This window comes from Rhinolophus hipposideros (assembly GCF_964194185.1).
Source record: "Rhinolophus hipposideros genome assembly, chromosome: 21".
Lineage (NCBI taxonomy): Eukaryota > Metazoa > Chordata > Mammalia > Chiroptera > Rhinolophidae > Rhinolophus > Rhinolophus hipposideros.
Window position 1 is genome coordinate 20,177,955 of NC_138067.1, and position 13,280 is coordinate 20,191,234.

Here is a 13,280-nt window from a genome sequence, read left to right on the forward strand (position 1 = left end):
AGCTGTTGCCTCAGGACACATCTTGCTAACGGATACACAAAATAGATCAAGATTTTAAAAAAGCATAGATGCTCACAGACACAGCTCAAAGCTATGGCGGCTTGATGCTGAGATGCTGAGTGTAGTTCCTGGGGATGGAGCTTGGCAGTGGCCTTCTCCTCGCTCAGGGTGCACGCTGCCTCTGTAACCGCTCACTGCAAAACAAACGCTGAACGTTATTTTCACTTTTTGCTTTTTCTTGTAAAAGTGCGAAAATCCTCTTTGAATTTCTTTCAGTTAGTGAAAACAGGTATTAATGTAGGTCTTTTCATAAAAGCAAAGTGGCATAAAGCGAACTTTGAAAAACGGGGGTACCTGTACCAGCGGCAGCATCATCTTCCATCACCCCGGAACAAAAGACTCGAACCAGAAGATAGGTATGGGTTCGGGAGGATGGCAGGCTCTGGGCTGAGGGGAGGCCTTCTTGTAGTGGTAGGTTAGGCCTGCATATCATCGAGGATGGGGCTGTACCCCATGCGGAAACAGTGACGTGGTCGGAAGCCTTTGCCAACCATAAGCAGTGGTGCCTGACGTAGATTGTCGTGTCTTTGGGCTATTGCATTTCTGACATAGTTTTCCCTTCTTCCTGTTGCTGGTTTTTTTAACCATCTACAGCCCTACCACTCCTATGTGTCATTCAAACAGGAGCAAGGGGAGAAAATGTTCATTTCTCCAGTGAACTCCAGAATCCTGTTCCTAGATATTTACATTTTTCAACAGATTTGTTAAAGCAGGTCAGCTGAGGCAAGGCAGGGAACAGTTTTCTTTGAATGGACTGTTTTTATTTCTCCCCATTCCTTATCCTCTCTCTGGACTCCGGACGTGTCCATTCAGCTACAGCAATGGAAGTCACAGAGGTGCACGTGGACAGCCTGTTGTCTCTTCACATGGTCTTGGGGCCTGGCCAGGTTTCTTGCTTGCTCTCTTCTCCTGCTGCCTCTCTCCTCTTGCTCGCTCTCTTCTCCTGTTGCCTCTCTCCTCCAACAACTTCTGGTAGGACGGCTGAGCTGTAGTATTTCTGTGAAGCTTTGATGAAGGCCTTTGGTCCCAGCTGGAAGCTGGTTTGGGGCCCTCCAGATTAACTGCCTCGGGCTGAATGAATGGTAGCTGGGAGCAAGGCAAAGTTAATATGAATGAGTGGGCTGGGTGCCGCACATGGGGCAGGAAGGTGTTGGGAGGTGTTTAGCCAAAAGGGAAAATACGGGAGCTGACCCAGGACTGGGTCCTGATTAGAATACAAGGCTATCCAACCCTGAGCCGAGCAGGACACCTCTGTTGAAAACGTCGGTTTTGGGAGGATTCCTCAAGTTTAAACATTGAGATGTCAGACTTGGTGCCAGTGACACAGGTCAAACATCTTGAGCTGCCTCCTCATCACCCAGACTGACACGTGATTTCTCTGTCTCCATCCTTTTCAGCTTTAACGTCTCCCAAACCGAACTTGATGGGTCTTCCCAGCACAACAGTTCCTTCCCCTGGCCTCCCCACATCTGGATTACCAAATAAACCGTCCTCAGCATCGCTGAGCTCCCCGACCCCAGCACAAGCCACCATGGCGATGGCCCCTCAGCAACCCCCCCAACCCCAGCAGCCGCCACCACAGGTGCAGCCACCTCCAGCAGCCCAGCCGCCACCTGCGCCACAGCTCCCGCCACAGCAACAGCAGCGCAAGGACAAAGACAGTGAGAAGGTGAAGGAGAAGGAAAAGGCACACAAAGGGAAAGGGGAACCCCTGCCTGTCCCCAAGAAGGAGAAAGGAGAGCCCCCCACGGCCACCACAGCCACCATCTCAGCCCCGCTGCCCACCATGGAGTATGCGGTGGACCCTGCGCAGCTGCAGGCCCTGCAGGCGGCCTTGACCTCGGACCCCACAGCGTTGCTCACGAGCCAGTTCCTTCCTTACTTCGTACCAGGCTTCTCTCCATATTACGCCCCCCAGATCCCCGGCGCCCTGCAGAGCGGGTACCTGCAGCCTATGTATGGCATGGAAGGCCTGTTCCCCTACAGCCCCGCGCTGTCGCAGGCCCTGATGGGGCTGTCCCCGGGCTCCCTTCTGCAGCAGTACCAGCAATACCAGCAGAGTCTGCAGGAGGCCATCCAGCAGCAGCAGCAGCGGCAACTGCAGCAGCAGCAGCAGCAGCAGCAGCAGCAGAAAGTGCAGCAGCCCAAAGCAAGCCAGACCCCAGTCCCCCCGGGGGCTGCTTCCCCAGACAAAGACCCTGCCAAAGAATCCCCCAAACCAGACGAGCAGAAAAACGCACCCCGCGAGGTGTCCCCCCTCCTGCCGAAACCCCCCGAAGAGCCAGAAGCAGAAAGCAAAAGTGCGGACTCCCTCTACGACCCCTTCATTGTTCCAAAGGTGCAGTACAAGTTGGTCTGCCGCAAGTGCCAGGCGGGCTTCGGTGACGAGGAGGCGGCGAGGAGCCACCTGAAGTCCCTCTGCTTCTTCGGCCAGTCTGTGGTGAACCTGCAAGAGATGGTGCTTCGCGTCCCCACGGGCGGCGGCGGCGGCGGCGGCGGCGGCGGCTCGTACCACTGCCTGGCGTGCGAGAGCGCGCTCTGTGGGGAGGAAGCTCTGAGTCAACATCTCGAGTCGGCCTTGCACAAACACAGAACAATCACGAGAGCAGCAAGAAACGCCAAAGAGCACCCTAGTTTATTACCTCACTCTGCCTGCTTCCCCGATCCTAGCACCGCATCTACCTCGCAGTCTGCCGCTCACTCAAACGACAGCCCCCCTCCCCCGTCGGCCGCCGCCCCCTCCTCGTCCTCCGCTTCCCCCCACGCCTCCAGGAAGTCTTGGCCGCCAGTGGTCTCCCGGGCTTCGGCCGCGAAGCCCCCTTCTTTTCCTCCTCTCTCCTCATCTTCAACGGTTACCTCAAGTTCATGCAGCACCTCAGGGGTTCAGCCCTCGATGCCAACAGACGACTATTCGGAGGAGTCTGACACGGATCTCAGCCAAAAGTCCGACGGACCGGCGAGCCCGGTGGAGGGTCCCAAAGACCCCAGCTGCCCCCAGGACAGTGGTCTGACCAGTGTAGGAACGGACACCTTCAGATTGTAAGCTTTGAAGATGAACAATACAAACAAATGAATTTAAATAAAAAATTAATAACAAACCAATTTCAAAAATAGACTAACTGCAATTCCAAAGCTTCTAACCAAAAAAAAAAAAAAAAGAAAAAAAAAAGAAAAAAAGAAAATAAAAGAAAAAGCGTGGGTTGTTTTCCCATATACCTATCTATGCCGGTGATTTTACATTCTTGTCTTTTCTTTTTTCTTTTAATATATAAAGAAAACACCCCTTAACCCTGTTACATTGTGTCCTTTTGAAGGTACTATTGGTCTGGGAAACACAAGTCCGCAGGGCCTCCCTAACGTCTTTGGAGCTTAAACCCCTTGTATATTTGCCCCTTTTCAATAAACGCCCCACGTTGATAGCACAGAGGAGCCCGGCATGCACTGTATGGGAAAGCAGTCCACCTTGTTCCAGTTTTAAATTTCTTGCTATCTTAGCATTCAGATACCAATGGCTTGCTAAAAGAAAAAAAGAAATGTAATGTCTTTTTATTCTCAGGTCAATCGCTCACACTTTGTTCTGTTTTCAGAATCATTATTTTATATATTATTTTGGGGGGGTTTTTTTTTGTTTGTTTGTTTTTGTTCCAGAAAAGATTTTTTGTTTTCTTAATTTAAAAAAGGGCAGAAAGTATTCGAGAAAAACAATGTGAACTGCTTTAGCTTTCTGGGGATTTTAAGGGTAGCTTTTCTGCTGAAGCCAATTTCAAGATGAAAAGTTAAGCACTCCCACTTTCAGAAAAAAAAAAAAAAAACCCACACACACAAAGAGTGTTGAGGACTCGTAGCTTAAAAAAATAAGTTTTAAAAACTGACTTTCTGTATTTATGATAGATATGACCATTTTTGGTGTTGAGTAGATTGTTGCATTGGAAATGAACTGAAGCAGTATGGTAGATTTAAAAGGAAAAAAAAAAAACCTTTTGTGTACATTTAGCTTTTTGTATGGTCCAGCTGACAGCTCCTCATTTGATGTTGTCTTGTTCATTCCTAGCAGATAGATTGCAATCCGTTGATTCGCCTAAGCTTTTCTCCCCTTTGTCCCTTAATTCGACTTTTCTCTTTCCTCCTCCCACCTCCCATCCTATAATATCCCATTTAAGGTAGCTGCCTTCATTTCTTAGAGGGTAGCTGCAGAATTATTTTATAAAACTAAAGAAAGAATTTCAAAGGGTTCTAGGGGTCATTAGGATCCTCACAGATTATTTTTGTTTGGAGAGTTGAAACATTTTAAAGGCAAATAATTCTAGTTACCTGTATCTGTTAGCCTTGTGCATTTATTATTATTATTTTTTTAAAATTTGTCCTTCCTTTGGCTTTTCTTTTCACCCCTACTTTTCCTCCTTTGGTAGATGCTTCAAATAGTCTTTTCCTAACCTAAAGCATTTGTTTCGATTTGTGTAATTAGACTGTGTGCTTTTCTTTTCTAAAAAAAGGTTTTGGTTAGGGGTTTGGTTTGTTTTGTTTTCTTTCCTCTCTCAGAAAAAGAAATTTCATGCTTTAAATAAAATCCAAAGACATACCCTTTCACTGCTGATGCAGAAAAAAGGGAAAGGGTTCTTGTTACTTGAGAATTTGTTTCTGATTTAAACAAACAAGATTTAGTTTAATAAAAGAAAGAATAAAACAAAAGATTCCCAGGTTGTTATGTGCTTCTTCTGCAAGCAGAGAGGCAACTGTTAATGACAATTCCATATACCAAAAGACACATTTTTTACTTCAAAGTTTTGTCCTTGTATTAGGCAGTCTGAGCGGCGAGTGATCCAGAGCGCAGCCAACAAAGAAGCAGATAGCAATGTACAGAGAGCAAAAAAGGAACCGTATTTGAGGCACTTGTGTTTCTGTTAATATCCGTATTCCTGTAACACACAGCACAACGCACCATACACCCTTTCTCATCTTAAAAAAACAACAATAAAAATGGTCTGAACTTTAAAAGGAAAACTTTGTGCTGCTATAACGTAGATTTTGGAGACAAATAGATGCTTTGCTGTTTCACTTTCATAGCCAAACATCAACAGAAACAATCTCCCCTTGCCCAGAAAGTGTGAAATCCTTCTCCCCTTCATTTTCTTCCTTATGTTTCAAAAGGGAACTTTGAAGACTGTGAATGCAGGTTCCATTGGTCACCTTTCGGGCTTCTTTCCCCAGTGCTGAAGCCACTCATCGACTTTGCAAAAGACTGGAGCATTCCAAGATCTGAAAATGGATTTCTTTTTTTCTTTTTTGTCCTTTTTTAGCCGGGACTATTTTATTTTTATGAATTTGTTTTTAGTTTAATGAAAGAGTAGATCCTGAACTGTTGTACATATTTCTAACTAGGCTGATGCACAGTGCAAATTTCTTTTTTAATTTTTTTAAGTAGAAATACTAAAGAATACCATCTAACTATTCATACCAGTATCCAGTTGTAGCATAAGGTGTCAAAAACAAGTACGCAAAACATTTGCTGTTTTAACAAGCTATTTTCTTTTAACAAGAATTCTTGTATTTCTCCCTGTGTTTGAGATGAACATTTTTAAATTTTAAAGTTGTACAGTTTTTTGTTTTCCATTATTTTATCGTTTGTAACTCTATGAAATATATATATATTTTTTGCCATTTAATTGTTGTATGTTACTCTGTGTCTGTATCATATAGAAAAAAATTGTTTGTTTTTGGTTCTCTGTGATACCAATTAACAATTTAACACTAGCTTTATCTGTCAAATTCTGCTAGGTCTTTTCTGTAAACTTTGTTTTTAAAAATGATATTGCTTGGTAATAGTGCAATTTCTATCCCTTTCCTGCCCCCCGTCAACTTTAAGTTCATTTCCTTGTAATTTTGCCACCCCTCCCCACAATGGTTCTCTCTCTCTCCCTCCCTCCCTCCCCCCAATGGTTCTCTCTCCTTCCCTCCCACCCCCCACCTCTCTCTTTTGAGCTACTATGCCATCCTCCCTCTGTGAGGCAGAGTGACTGTGTTTTGTTATGCCATGCCTTGACCTGTGGGTGTATTTTGGCAACAGCAAGGTGATTGGTTAGGTAGATTGGCTAAGAATGCTTCCACCCACCAGTGGTCCTCAGAGGGATTATGTGATTGTTTCAACCTGGTGTGGGTTGCACACTTAATGCTTTCCTCTACAACTCTACTGCCCACATATATGTTCATTCAAAAAAGAAAAAATAATTCCTCAGCATTAACCCAGAAGTAGCAAAGCAGTCAGTGATGGTGAAAATTAGAGGTCAGACATGAGCTAGTAAGATGTTTGTGGGCTGACATCCACCTTGGCTGTGACAAGTATCATTGACAAAGCATGAATTCACTACAACGCTCAACTGTTTGGATTGGTCTCACTCAGAGAATTTATTCCTGTCTGCTGCATAGTAGGTAACTGAATAGGACATGTCAACTCACTTTTTAAATTAGTTCTTCACTTCCATTGACACTTCATATTTTGTTTTTGTTTCCCCCCCCCCAAATACTCCACAGTGTGGGTGGGTGCTAGACATCATTCAGTCGTAGCACCACTGACCCACAGGATGGGAGTTATAATCATCCATCCTTCCAAAATAATCTTAAGAAAGAAACACATGGAAAGGTTTAATAAATCTAGGAAGTTTTTTTGTTTTTTAATTAAAAGCTATTTAAAGAGATGAATGTGGCCAAAGTTTTACACGACTGAAAATAAAGTAAAACAGACGGCATGTGTTTAAACCTGAGTTTATCAGGCATGGCAGGAAGTTGCAGGAGAGAGAGAGGCAGTGACCCAAGCCAGTGCACTTGATGTTCATGGACATATATTTTTTTTAAATAATAAATTAAATTAAAACATTTTAAATAGAAGCATAAATTGAGTTGGTTGTTTGTTGGCGCTGAGATACTGCCCACTGTGAAACAAAGCTTTGACTAGTTTTTTTTTGTTGTTGTTTACTTTTCAGGGGGGAGGGGGGCAAGTTTGGGTAGGAAAGAAAGCATAAATGAACGTGACCCTGAGGTGAAAAGGTATATGAACAGCCTTTGCAATGTACAAAAAAACAAAAAACAAAAAAAAAACAAAACAAAAAAAAATAGAGCAAGTGAAACCAAAAATGATGTTCTTGGTGTTTTTCTATAATGTAGTCTTGTTAGCTTTTTTTGTTACTGTAACAATGCTGATCTCGAACTGTACCAAAATACATGGAGACTAACAAACAGAACCACATGGAACTTTCAAACTGAAAAAAAAATTTGTCACAAAAACTTTGTTGTCATAGTTAAGTTGATTGTAGATGGTAATTGAATATACTCCTTTGAAAATATTTCATCAAGTATGTTTCCTGCTCATTGTGATACATTAAAAAAATATGAGCAAAAGTTCTTTTCTCTGTCAACAGATTTTGTGTGTGTGCATGTGTGAAAGAAAGACATTGATGACTGACGAAGTGTAAATTTGAACAGTATCTTGAGGGATACTTATTTCAACACAAACTTTGGTATTTCTAAGTATCATTGTACTTCCCATCCCTGGCACTCATAAAAGTGCCAGAAGTTTTGGCCATGATGCTGACTAGCTTATTTCATTGAGAAGAGTAAGCCTGACAGCTTAAATAATATTTGACCCCAGAGAATCCTAATAGCCTTACATTTTTAATTGAAATGTTTACATAAGAATGTTAGACACTTGGCACAATCACGAGCAAAAGTTTTGCTGATGGCCAGGAGAGAGGTAAGCTCACCTTTTCTGAAATGGGAATGGGATCCAGTGTTTATGACAGAATATGAAAGGTAAGTTGAATTGAATGGATTATTGTCTACGTTTACCTTTCCTAGCAATGGACTTTTCTACTCACTGTTAGAGCAGAATTTGAGATAAGAACTGTCTACAAAATAGTAATAGCATTAGTAGTTCCTACATACAAGAGAATACGCTGTCCTCTTATCAAAAACCCTCCCTTATAACAGAAAATACCTGAAGTTCATTAATAAGAAGTACACCTAAGATTGGGCCCAAAAGCCTTCCATTCATCTCTAATTTATAGCCACAATGGATAAATTATAAAGCTTTTGCAGCTGGGCTTGGCCAGCACTGCAGGCTAATGGTGCCCTTGCAGGGTCTGCAGCATCTGCCCTCGGCCAACAGGGGTCTTTTCTACCCCAGGAGTTGAGCTATGAAACCCTCTTCTGTTGGCTCAGACAGCCATTGTCAATCAAGTATTTTTTTCTTAGTTCCTGCAGCAGGCATTCAAGAAGAAGCAGTGACCCTATTGACTCAAAATTTCAAAGAATTCTACAATTGGCACAGGCATTACTAAGTGCTCAGGAAGCAATAGTTGGTTCCCTTGCTGGTGCTGGAACCTCTGTGCCAAACAAACAGTGTCACGGTCCCTAATGAAACCGTGCCCTTTCCCTAGGCATTGCACCTTTCTTTTGGGTGTTCCTGGAGAAGCAGATGGCTTCTATCTTAGTACGTTTCCTTGGCACACAGTTACATCACTAATCTGTCTTCCTACCCCACAAAAAGGTACAGTATGATAAAAATTTTCAGACCCAAAGCCACGTCTGCCTTTCTAGGCTACAATTATTTTAGGATCTGGCAGGATCACATTGAAATGTTTTAAATGGAACGATTAGGTTGGTGCAGAAGTAATTGCGGTTTTTGCCATTTTTAACCTTTTAAATCGCAATTACTTTTGCACCAACCTAACAATAGTTTTGCAGAGTTTTACTGCCTTAGCTCTTTGGAGGAAGGTGACTACAATTCAAATTCCTCTAAAGATAAATTTTTAACAAGAAAATAAGACAAAACCTTCACGATGGTTGAGCCCTTTGTATCAGAAAATCTCTAAGCACCTAAATTACATCGAGAGAAGGTTGAGTAAGGGACTCTTTTCTGTTATGGAAAAGCTTTTTCTTAAGGGAAAAGAAGTCTTCCAATCTGGCTTCAATATCATGCTCATGTGGATACTAATCTCCTTGGAATTAATAGCATTTCCCCCCCTGGAAAATGTGAAATGGCAACAGCTTAAAACACACATGGCTGATATGTGTTAGTCAGGTAGCTGTTTCTAATTTTGCTTTAAAGAAATGTCTGCGGTGCCTCGCTCCTGTTATAGACTAATGACCTTCCAAATCTCACTTTTAACAAGTTTAGACTTTAAGTTACAAGAGCCAAGCAGTTTAAGAGTCAAGTTGAAGGATGAGAAGTTTGCACCTGCTGCTCTGCTCTGCAGCCTTAATTACAGCAGGGCAGATGTGCTCGTTCAGCCTCTTACATTACTGCTGGGGGTAGACCAGCCAAGGCCATGGCAAGACTTGCAAAGAAATGAGTGCTCTCAGGGCCATTAAAGTAGAGACAGCTTTCCACTACTTTTTACTTCATAGCAAAAGTGTACCATCCTTCCTCCTTTTCTCTTTCCCTCTTTTTGAAACTAAAGGTGTATGTTTTTAAGCTGTCTTACCCAATTGGTTTTGATCCCCCTCTATGTTCTCCAGTTTTTAAATTACAGGTTAAAAAAAATATGTTCTTTACCCTATGTGGAACAAAGACTATTTAATCCAACGTATGAATCCTTATTAACAAGGGAATGAACACCTTCAGATGAATTGTTTTGCTCTTGGGCCAAGATCCCTTGGCCTGAGAAATGAGTGCTAGGAACTAAGACTACCAAGAGAGACAGGCATCAGTAGATATTCTGTAATATCAACAGCTTTGTTTGGACTTGCATTATTCCTTGCCTTGCTACTCTCAATACACTGCTCTTCCTTCCCTACGCCTCCTTACGCATTGCTGCTGTCTTTTAGAGCCCCTCGAAACGCCTCACTTATATTTGCATGCCCTTGAAATACATTTTGTAGAATTATTTCTTGCCTGTTCCTGAAAATGATCTAGAACGTAGGCAAAGTGGGGGAGTCTATCCTAGGTGTTTAGGATAGTGAGGTAAAGAGGGAGGGGAAAAGGCACTGATCATGTTGTGTGGTCTCTGTCCAGAGCACTTTCCCACACACTCTCCTGTCAGACACTAGAGAAGAGTGGTTGAGAGTGTGGACTCAGGAGTCAGGCTAACAGCCTTCAAATTTGTACTCCACCAGTGTAACTGCCTGTGTTACTTATTCCCACTGTAAAATGAGGATAATGGCACCTGCTTCATAGGGTAGTTGTGAAGATGCAAGAAATTATTTTACGTAAAATGTTTCAAACACTGCTTGGCACATACTCAGTGCTAAATATCTGTTGCTACTATTACTGTAAGTAGTAACGCTCCTCTTTTCCTTTGCTCTAGGTCCCCTGTGATTGCAACTTTTTGATTCTTCACAGAGGGCTTGGTGACTGCAGTTGTTTAAGTCAGTCCCATCAAGCCTTTGCCATACATTTATATCTGATGTTTCCCTATCTGTGCTTATCTCATAGAGGGTCCAGAAATCCTTCAGAGAGCTTCTGCTCATGCTTTGTACAGGAATATAGGACAGGAGTTTGCATTTCAGTCATTCAATGCCCAACATCTAGTGATTCATTTGGGCAAAGGATGGCTTGTAGTTGACTTCTGTTTGCAGGACAAGACATATTCTTGCTTCTCCATGCCTTGACAGGTGAGCAGCTTAAATGCCTCTGGTTATCGGATAGAGAAAATGGAATAGGTTGTGCCCACTGCCACTGCCTGTTTTGAGGTGGTTCAGATGCACGCGTTGAGAGCATCTAAACAGACTGTGAGAGTGAATGAATTGTATCTGAAACCAAACTGAAAGAGGAATACACACAATCCTGACGGCAAGAGGATCTTTCACCCCCAAACACAGGAAGACTTTTTAAAAAATACTATTATTCTAGTAACCTGCAAAATAGACATCTGGAAGAGGCCTGGGAACAAGTGAAAAGAAAATTAGCCCAGAGAAAAAGGTTGAGGAGAGCGTTTCCCTGATAGCCTCTGCAGAAAAGGACTCATTGATGGTACAGGCTTTAGGAAGCTATGTATGGCTCTGTGAACTTTCTCCCATTTTAAATAGAAACAACAATGGTATTGGAAATAAGGTTCCTGATATTGGCATCAAAAAGCTAGTAACGTCTATGGAGGATAACTGCTGGACGATTTCTCCTTTTCTCTGAGGATAATAATGTATAAATGTAACTTTGACATATTGCCTATAGATAGAATTTCATTATACAGGGTGTTTGATTTCTTTGTTATATGGTTCTAAGTTTGACATTGTTTGAAAAGTTTCCAGAGTCTGATTTGTATTCAGTTGAATTTGTTTCTTTCAATACTGTAAAGATGTTGCTCCACTGTTGCCTCCTTTGAATTGTTTCCAGTAAGAAATCTGCTGTCACCCTTATTTTTTAATGTATTTTTTTCTCTAGTTGCTTTTAAGATTTTTCTCTTTATCACTAGTTTTATCACATCATGTTTCAAATTATGATGTGCCTTGGTGCAGTTTTATTTATGTTTCTTGTGCATGGAGTTTGTTGAGCTTTTGGATTTGTGGGGTATTACTTTTCATCAAAATTGGAAATTCTTCAGCCATTATTTCTTCAAATATATTTTCTCTGTCCCTCATCCTCCACCCCCAAGAACTCCAATTATATATGTGTTAGGCTATATGAAGTTAACCTGTAGCTTACTGATGTTCTGGTTTTGCGGGGCGTTTTTTTGGGGGGGGCGACAGGGGTTACGCTTTTCTCTGTGTGCTTCATTTTTGATAGTTTCTAATGCTATGTCTTCAAGTCCACTAATCTTTTCTTTTAATCTGCCATTAATCCCATCCAGTGTATTTTTGCATCTCAGGCTTTAGTTTTCATCTCTAGAAGTTTGATTTGGGTCTTTCTTTTATATCTTCCATGTTTCTGCCTAAATTTTGAACATATAAAATACAGTTATTAATGACTGCTTTACTGTCATCCTCTGCTAACAGCTACCGTATTTCCCCGAAAATAAGACCTAGCCAGACAATCAGCTCTAATGCGTCTTTTAGAGCAAAAATTAATATAAGACTCAGTCTTATTTTACTGTAATATAAGACCGGGTATAATATATAATATAATATAATACAATATAATATGATTGATATGATATGATATGATATGATATATATAATTAATATAATATAATATAACATATACTGGGTCTTATATTAATTTTTGCTCCAAAAGACGCATTGGAGCTGATTGGCTGGCTAGGTCTTATTTTTGGGGAAACACAATACCTAAGTTCTGAGTTGGTTTCAGTTGGTTGATTGTTCTCCTCACAATGAGTTGTGTTTTCCTGTATCTTTGCATGTCTGGTAATCTCTTATTGGATACCAATCACGGTGAATTTACCTTGTTGGGTGCTGGATACTTTTGTATTCCTATGAATTTAGAGTTGGTTCTAGGATGAAAACAGTTTTCTTCGTGTCTTATTTGTAAGTTTTGTTGGACAGGACTAGAACACTGTTTAGTCAAGGGCTAATTATTCTCCAGTACTGAAGAAGGACCTTTCTGAGAACTCTTCAAATGTCCCACAAACTGTTCCCTGTGTGTGAGCATCAGGTGCTGGTCCCTCTTATCCTTTGGGCTTATTCTTTCCCAGCCTCCAGTAGTGTCCTAACATGCATGCAGTGGTCAGCACTTTTCTGAATACTTGTAGGGGACCCTCCAGAGGTTTCCTGGTACTTCAGTCTTGCAAATTCTAGCTGCCTTGGTCTTCTCAGCCTCCGCTTTATCTCAACTCAGGTAGTCTGCTGGGCTGTACCTAGGTTCCTCACCCTGTGCTGTGGCCTGAAGCTCTCAAGGTGAGATAATCATAGGGCTTACCTGTTTGTTTCTCATGTCTTAGGGATTGCTGTCCTTCACTGTGTGATATCCAGTGTCTCAAGAACCATTTTTTCATATGTTTTGTTTTGCATTTTTAGTTATTAGGTTGGTGCAAAACTAGTTGTGGTTTAAAAGGTTTAAAATAATTGCAAAAATCACAATTACTTTTGCACCAACCTAATATTTCAGCTGGGAAGGGTATGAGGTAAGAGTCCTGTGTACCTTTCAAAAGTGCTACCTACACATGCAAAATTTCCCAAAAGGTTTGAATTAACACAGGAATCTGATTTATCTGGACATGCTATGTTGCTGATTCACTCTTAAGATCAAGGGTTGCAACTAATTCATGCTTTTGCTTAATCACAATGATCAGAGGTGGAAGAAAGGTAGGTAAATGACACTGGCTATTCTTGCTAAA

General features: G+C 41.9%; 1 protein-coding gene across 3 annotated transcripts in view; it reads left to right on the forward strand.

Annotated features, from left to right (window-relative positions):
- ZFHX3 (zinc finger homeobox 3) overlaps nt 1-7,449 on the forward strand; it is a 270,690-nt gene extending 263,241 nt beyond the window's left edge. For all 3 annotated transcript variants that reach the window (XM_081032306.1, XM_081032307.1, XM_081032308.1), the window contains exon 10: nt 1,458-7,449. In XM_081032306.1, the coding sequence (XP_080888432.1) occupies nt 1,458-3,103 (1,646 nt within the window). In that variant the 3' untranslated portion in view covers nt 3,104-7,449. The remainder of the gene's footprint in view (nt 1-1,457) is intronic.
- Nucleotides 7,450-13,280: the final 5,831 nt, after the last annotated feature.